This window comes from Abramis brama, assembly GCF_963993115.1.
Source record: "Abramis brama genome assembly, chromosome: 4".
NCBI classification, from domain to species: Eukaryota; Metazoa; Chordata; class Actinopteri; order Cypriniformes; family Leuciscidae; genus Abramis; species Abramis brama.
Window position 1 is genome coordinate 21,439,462 of NC_139966.1, and position 8,629 is coordinate 21,448,090.

The 8,629-nt window shown below is 40.2% G+C and overlaps 1 protein-coding gene across 2 annotated transcripts; it reads right to left on the bottom strand.

The window, feature by feature from the left end:
• Positions 1-3,956: 3,956 nt before the first annotated feature.
• LOC311081148 (putative nuclease HARBI1) lies at positions 3,957-6,561 on the bottom strand. Of its 2 annotated transcripts, XM_084111563.1 has the most exons (7): positions 6,325-6,334; positions 6,156-6,242; positions 5,670-6,068; positions 5,017-5,571; positions 4,832-4,947; positions 4,624-4,735; positions 3,957-4,529 (listed from the first exon to the last, which is right to left on the bottom strand). In XM_084111563.1, exons 4-7 carry the CDS (start codon positions 5,486-5,488, stop codon positions 4,159-4,161), a joined length of 1,071 nt encoding a protein of 356 aa, XP_083967689.1. In that variant the 5' UTR covers positions 5,489-5,571; positions 5,670-6,068; positions 6,156-6,242; positions 6,325-6,334; the 3' UTR covers positions 3,957-4,158. The 2 variants fall into 2 exon arrangements, with proteins under 2 accessions (XP_083967689.1, XP_083967688.1); XM_084111562.1 differs by adding an exon at positions 6,477-6,561 and having other exon boundaries at positions 5,670-6,386.
• Between the last annotated feature and the right edge of the window lie 2,068 nt (positions 6,562-8,629).

Genomic DNA, 8,629 nt, shown 5'->3' on the forward strand with positions numbered 1-8,629 from the left:
CCGGTTGGAAAGCAAATCACCCTCCTCAAAATTCCTATGATGGCCTTGCTTACTCTGTGCACAATGTCATGCACAGAGGTCTTGGGGATATCAAAGGTCTGCGACACCACCCTGTAAGATGCTGCATGAGCCAGCCAGTGCAGGAACACAAGCACCTCGATGTCCCTTTCCCATCCATGGTCAGATTCCAGTCTGACTGCACCAATCAGGGACCTGATGGATGGAAGAGACAGGCGAAGGTGGGCACGGTGGTCAGCTGCTTCATCAAAATAAAACTGCAGAATTGGAACAGCTCCATTGAGATGGCAGTAGGATGTGGGGTTCACCGCCTGTAAAAACATGATAGTTTGTTAGAACAAAAAGCTTGAATAAAGCAATGTTTCATGTAGTATTGACTCGTATGTATTTATTTATTGTGATTATTTATTTTATTCATTTACTTATTTTTATTCATGTTTCATATTGTTTTCAGTAAATAAAACAATTAATTTCATGCATTAATCATTGCTTGAATAAAAATGTATTATTCACATCAGCTGCATTTGTCTAGTGTGTATTCATGCATAGCTATGTCATATGACAATACAACAGTTTGCTTGTTTTACCAAAATAGATCATTTTCATTATGAAAATGGGTAACACTTTACAATAAGGTACATTAGTTAACATTAGTTAACTACATTAGTTAACGTTAACTACATTAGTTAACATTAACTAATAGTGAACTGCACTTATACAGCATTCATTCATCTTTGTTAATGTTAATTTCAACATTTACTAATAATTTATTAAAATCTTGTTAACATGAGTTAATGCACTGTGAACTAACATGAACAAACAATGAACAGCTTTATTTCTATTAACTAACATTAACAAATATTCATAAATACTGTAACAAATGTATTGCTATTTGTTCGTTCATGTTAGTTAATACATTAACTAATGTTTAATAAATTAACCTTATTGTAAAGTGTTACCAGAAAATGTTATATAAATAAGTGTTGGTCAGCATTTGTCATTAGTATTGTGCATAAGTGTTTGGGTGGGCTAGTAATGCAATTCATTCTGGGGTAGTCTTCATTTTTTAAGTAGTAATACTTGCCTTGTTTGAATACAAAATCATCAACCTTCTCCAAAGGCGAGATCTTCGAGCAGCTGCCCGATGTCTCCTTTGTGCACAAATTATTTTTCTAACTATTGATGACATGCCAACCATTTCAGACGCTGAACCGTTCTGGACTGGTTAGGTGGTACTGATGCAATCAGATGTCGGTGGTGCACACCTGTCGCTCATAACTTTTAAATTGTTGCGCTTGTGATAACGTCATAGGTCACATGATAACGTCAACATGGCAGATGACGTCCGAACCGCATTCATACTCAACGAGATTTGGCTATTAAGTACCTACTCTTTTAGCTCTCGTTAAGTAAGTACTTATTGAAAAGAAGTACCTACTCGTTGAGTATGCGGTTTCGAACGCAGCCTTTGTTTTTATTGTGAGTATACACAAAAATAATACACACTTAACAGGATCGAGTGATGTAAAACACAAGTATGTAAGATCAAAATCAACAGAGTATTTTTCGTCTCTGTTGCACTGATAAGGAAAAAAACGAGCCTATCGCGCCGGCGCGACAGCCGACCTCAGGGGGTTAAGATCCAAAAACGTCATCGCCGTCTAAACGAAAGGCACATCTGATAAAATATTTTTACGTTTTCACCCACGAGCGTTCTCGTGTAAACAGGGCCTCAACTCCTTTATTTATTGACCATACACTCAAAACAAAACAACGACACATTTAAATATCAGCCTTACTTAACCTTTTCACACGCAAGTTTAAAATATTCTCCCTAGCGTGAGTTTTTCAAGGCGGCCGTTATTTAGATCGTATCACTTTATGGTTTCCATGGTGACATGTCATTGCTTGATGATTGACTGATGATCTGCTTTTATTCCATTTTTCCTTTTTTATTCAAAATATTCACAAATTTGTTAGCTATATTTGATAATCCAATTGTCAAATATGTGCAAGTGGATGTGTTTTGTTTTTTAAACACCTTTATAACGATTGCGTTAGTTGAGCTGTATGTGCGATGGGCGCCGCCATGTTAGTTTGTGCCACAGTTCAGAGAATCGGATCTGTTGGATTTACAACGTGTGAATTCATCCACTTCTCCCACAATACATGAAAGTAAGTGGCCGGTGAATTGGGAAAAGAATAGAGTAAACTTGAAAGTTACTTACACAATGTGTATCTGATGTGAATAATACGTGTCGTCTAATAATGGAAAGGATTATTATTGCCGCTTCCATAGACATAAGTGTGTATTTTACAAACTCTAAGTGTTTTGTTTATTTAGTACTTATGTGTATTTAAATGTCTAAAACCTAAAATAAACATTATGTGGTTGAAAACACTGAATATGTCAAGGTTCTGTCACTTCTGTCTAGTTTATTTCTTGGTTTTGTGATAGAGCTCTGACATTGTTCCCTGTTTTGTATTGTCTTTGTCTGAGCACGCGGTTTCGAGTGTCTTCAAGCCGTGCGCTCTCTTGTCTATGTGTTCTGTCTATGGCTTCGGTTCTGTGTCAGGATTCGGACATTCATGCTCCGTGTGTTTGTCCTCTGTTGTGAGCGCACAGGATGAGCTTACGCTGGTTCTCGTGCGCTCTGTCTTGAGTGTGCGGTTTCGAGTTCGTTTGGGCCGTACGCTCTTCTGTCCACGTGTGCTGTGTTTTGTGTAGAACGCGGTTTGTGTTTACATCGGCTGCGTGCTTGCATGTCGTGTTTTGTCTTGTGCTGTGTAGCACACAGCTTGTGTTTTACTCTAGTTGTGTGCTTTCATGTTGTCATTGTCTGTGTGAACACATGGCTTATGAGTTCTCATTGGCTGTGTGTTCATGTCTCGTTTTGTGTGAGAACATGGCTTGTTATGTTTGTTTCCCTGTGCCATGTGCTCTCCTGTCAATTGTCTGACCCCGCCCATCTTGTTACCTGATTATTATCATTGAGTGTTTCCCAGGGGCCTGTTGCACAAAACTAGGATAAGGGATTAAGCCAGGATATCTTGGTGATCCTGGCTCAATTGATCCGTAATCCGGTTGCACTAAAGCTGGATAGGGGGCAGGAGGATATGTTATGGTATAAATTACCATGGAGATTTATTCTGTGGAGCTAGCCTGCTCCAGACCAGGCTAAATTCCAGGATCTATTTAATCTCATCCCTAATGTCAGTCAGCAGTCACCACAAATGGAAACCAATAGTTATTTCACTGCTCACTATACATTGTTATCACATATAACTAGACCCACTGTCATTATTTAAACGTTTGTGATCATTAATTTCAATCATTTTGGATAAATAATGATTTTTAGATGATGTTGCTATCATTAGATAATTTACAGTTTCCCATAGACTATAAGGCTATATATAAAATGATAGAATATTAGGGCCACAGAGGGAAAAAAAAGACAAGTCATAATATTGTAACCAGCTGTTTTAAAGGAGGACAGTTGTTAAAATGACAGATGTGGGGCATTTCGTGAAATTGTACTTCAGTATGGTTTCATAAACAAAGACATGCTGATGTGCCAGAATATTAAGTATCACATTGTCATAAGTATCAAAACTGTAAAAAGAATATGTAGCTTTTCTGCAGAAAGAACCAGCCTCATAAATTTATGACTATCCTTTTTCCTCAGTGTGGCCCTAGTACTCTGTCATATAAACAAATACACAAATACACATTCCATATGAATATAAAAACACAATGTGTAACATTATGTTCCTTTATTGAATAAGGACAAAACAAAGCAGGTAAACCATCAGCTCCTTTCGAAACTGATTCTGTGCTTTCCATCTTGTAGAGTCACTGTGACTTCAAAGCATATTATACAAAATGATACATACACATTCAAAGGTCTGTATATAACACACCCTGCATGTCTGCACACTAAAATAAATGCAGGACAAATCCATACACATCAACTGAACAGACAAATTAATGGATGCAGTAGCCTCCCTGCAGCCTTGTATTACACACAGTATACCGCACAAACATCATAAGAGGCCAAATTCGTAAAAAAACGAACCCAAAAAAAACCAAATTCCTCTGCCACCGCAGGACATATTTAACCAAAATTGAAAGCACACATACTAACTAAAATAATTCAACACATATTGGTCCCTCAGCAGCCGACCACTGTCGTCATCAGGGAAGATTGCCGGATTGTCCCAGTCCATGGCTGGTGGCACTCTGGGGGCCCTCTCCTTCCTCAGGCAGGCCACATTGTGGAGGACAGCACAAGCCACAGTAATATCACATGCCCTAACAGGGCTGACCCTTAATTTGTGAAGGCAGTGAAAGCGTGCCTTCAGGAGGCCAAAGGTCATTTCAACTCTGGCCCTGGTCCTGGCATGGGCATGGTTGTAGGCCTGCTGTGCTTCCTGGGGGTCTGTGAAAGGCGTCAGGAGAAAAGGCTGGCAGCCATACCCCCTGTCTCCCAGCAACACACCAGAGAATTCACCTGTCAACACAAAATCTCATCATTACTACCTCATAAACACAGTGATATTCTTGACACAGCCATGATGGTTATAAATAGGGGTTGTGTGGCTTACCTTGTGATAGGCACTGATAGATTTCAGAGGCCCGAAAGATTCTGGAGTCATGGACTGAGCCAGGCCATTTTGCCACAACATTGCTGATCACACAGTCAGCATTGCAGACCATCTGAAATCATAAGATGAGGAATATTACACCAATCAATGCACATCACTGGCAATGCAGAGTGTTCGTCAATGGACAATATCAAAAAGTTATGTTCACCTGAACATTAATGCTGTGAAAGGATTTCCTATTCACAAAATCGGCCTCATGGGCACCTGAGGGGGCTTTTATCCTTATGTGTGTGCAGTCCACTGCACCAATGACATTGGGGAAACCTGTCACACAAAGTAATGAGTATCCTACTATGTGTTAACAGTTGTCCTGTAATTTGTAGATCCTCTTACCTGCAATCCTATAGAACTCCTCTTTGATGTCACAGAGTCTTCTGTGGCCAGGGAAGGAGATGAAGACATCTGCTAATGCTTTGATAGCCAGACACACACTCCTTATTGTGCGGCAAATTGTGGCCTTGTTCAGCTGTTCTGCATCCCCCACTGAGTACAGGAAGGCTCCACTAGCAAAAAAGCGCAAGGCCACACAAACCATTTGCTCCACACTCAGTGCATGGCTCCGTGCAGTGCGGTGCTTAATCCTGGGACCCAGTAGTCTGCATAGATACCTGATGCCATCTGCAGAAAACCTGTATCTTTCATATAGATGGTCATCAGGGAAGGCCAGTGGGTCCAACCGGTCCCTGAAGACCCTTTCTCGCCTGAAGGCTCTCCTCAGCACAAGTGCTTCTTCATCCACCACATCTCGCAAGAATGGGCATGCCATTGTCAGAGCAGAAAGGAACACACAATTTTGGGCCTTCATATAGGCTAGTGGCCACACCTGGTGCTGGGGGGGTGGGCAAAAGAGGCCGGTGCCTTATAACGATGACTTGGTTGTACTGATTGCTGGAAAAATAAAAAAAACCTTAGAAAGATGCCACCGTCCTGTGTGCTCACAATAAGAGCTCATATGTCATGGCTCACTTGACTTTACGAGAATATACCTAATTTTTATTTTGAGCTGTGTCATCTTCTTGGAGCTGGGGGAGGAAAGAAAAATAATGATTAATACATTTGTGTTACAGTTAGCATACAGTGTACATTGAAGGCATATCTCACCTCCCTCTCAAGTTTTTTTATTTCAAGGTCCAGTTTCCTAATTGTCCTCTTTTTTATTTCGGACTCCAGTGCAAGATTTTCCATCTTTTTCTTCTTGTACTGAATGTCTATGTCAGCCAGTTCTATTTGGCGCCGGAGGTGGTTGCCATACAACTTTCTGATAGCTTGTGAGCTCTGTGAACACAATACAATTAGCGCAGCTGGAATTTGGCAGGATGTGGTGTCCTTTTATTAATACGCACTATGTTGCCAGGCTGGTTTTCCCACTGTATAGCATCTGGGTCCTGTAAAAGAAATTAGATTTTTTGATTTTGATGAGGACTCCTCACCATTGTAGAGTAAATAGTACTTTCACAGTCTTAACATGATACCTCATGCCTTCTGGAATCCAGAGAGATGGTCTCCTCCTCATCATCGTCTCCATCATGTGCTGTTGCTGCTGCACTGGGGCTTTCACCCTATCACATTTAATCGGATTCATATTGAAGCTAGTAGACAAGACATGCCAGGCCTACAGTATGCCTTTGATGGAGTACTCACTGGATCAGCATCGTCTGGTGCTTGTGCTGGTGGCTCTAACAGGAACACAGTGCTGCCAGACACTGCAAGGCAATAGGTAAACCAAAGTCAGACAGTCCAAATTGATTCAATATGAATGTGGTTGTATCCCATGTAGAGATGGAAGGACATACCTTGAATGAAGCGGGTGGCATCTTGGGAGGAACCTATGCTCGTCTCTTTCCCCCCAGGGATCCCCTCTAAGACGGGCCTGCCTTTATTTAGCTCCAAGGCCATGTCCTCTGCTGGGGTAAGGTCAGCCTTTGGTGACCCACCACCCGTGCCTTGTCTGTGGGTATTCTTTTTCACTGCTAAAACAGTACAGACAATGTGTCAGCAGGCACCTTCTGGGTACAATATATGCTTGTGCTTTGTTAAATATTAGTCAGGGACCATACCATTCTACAGAATGTTCTTGTATTTGATTTTGACCTGCTGCCATGTCCGTTTTGGCCCGTTCATGTTTAATCTACATCACACGCACACACACACACACACACACACACACACACACACACACACACACACACACACACACACACACACACACACACACACACACATTCTTTATCACAAGAACATTTAATGGAGTCACACTGCAAAAAATTACTTGGTATTTTTGTCTTGTTTTCAGTAAAAATATCAACAAAAAAAAATCTTAAATAAAGATGTATTTTCTTGATTTGCTAAATGACCTAGCAAAATAAGTATAGTTTAGACAAAAAATATAAACTTTAAGTAAATGTGTGCTTAAAACAAGCAAAAAAATAAAAAATCTGTTAATATAATAAGAAAAATTCTCTTGAAATAAGTTTACTTTTTCCATAAACACTTAATTTTAGAAAAGTTCTCTTGTTTCACTGGCAGATTTTTTTGCTTATTTTCCTAGGTAATTTTGCTCAAGAAAATATTTAAGATTTTTTTTAGATATTTTTTTTTTACTGAAAACAAGACAAAAATACTAAGTAAGAAAGACATTTTTGCAGTGCAGTGAGCAACCAACCTTGGGTCCTTTGAAAGGCGCTATATAAATTAAAGTGATTATTATTATAGCTCATCTATTTATTCAATTAAATTTTATTTATATAGCACTTTTCACAATTGTTTCATTCTGTCAAAGCAGCTTTACATTAATAAAAGCAGGAGAAACACAAAAAAAAACGGTGGACAACATAAGAAGCAGAGTACAACGGCTAAGATTAAACCGTACTGAGCGTAGTAACGTTAAATAATAATGTAAGGTTTTAATAATAATTTATCATAGCTTTATACAGTGTGATGGAGTTACTTTACACAATTTCACTCATATCTGCAGTGCATTTCAATTAAAAATTTAACCGTTTCATAATTACAGTACAACTGCGTTTTTGGAGATGTGAATTAAATATTTGAATTGTAATTGTGATGTTTCAGCGGAGCGGTGAGTGTGTAATTGTGCACTACTTACGCATTCAGGCGGTCTGCAATACTTTGCCACGCTTTTTCTCTTTGCTTTATCACTGTGGCGGTGTTGCCTTTCTTCTTAATTATATCTTTTACCTCCTCGTATGCCTCCATGAGGATTTGTGCTTCCGACGGGGAAAAGTACGCGGCTCTAGTTGCCATGGTAAATCAGTTAATCTGTGATCTGTGGCGGGGTCTATTTGAGTGAGCCGTGAGCGCGCACCTATCCAGGATTGGTTTCACCTGGCTTAATGAATCCGTGTCTGCTTATCCTGGCTTGGTCTTTGTGCAACCAATTAAGCCTGGACGCACATGTTTTGGCTTCATTGAGCTCAGCTGAGTCATTTATCCCGGATGTCTTAATTCTACTTTTGTGCAACAGGCCTCTGGTCAGGTCAGGTCAAGTCGTTTTCCCCCTCGGGTAGGTTTTGTTTGTTTTTTGTTTTATTTTTATTATTAATAAAGCCCGTTGTTGTTTCCTGCACTTGAGTCTTCGCTACCTTCACTCAACCCTGACAGAATAATTGTGATATATGACAAGCGCTGAGCGATTCTAGCCTGACTACGTCAGACTTCGTACTTCCGCTCAATTTCAGTTCGCTTCTGTACTCAGTCTGAGACAGCGTCATAGCTTTCCGTTTTCCTCCGGCCTGAAAACAGCCAGCCAATCAACGAACAGAGGGCGGGCTGAGAGCCGTGACGTAGACGCTGATTGTACCGTGGATACGTAGATTTACTTCACATAATCTGCAAAAGTCGTTCACAGCCATGTTCACTCCGGTATTTCGCTTGATGGTTTTGTTTTCGCATCATACATGTGTTTACAGTGGAAGTTAGATGCGGC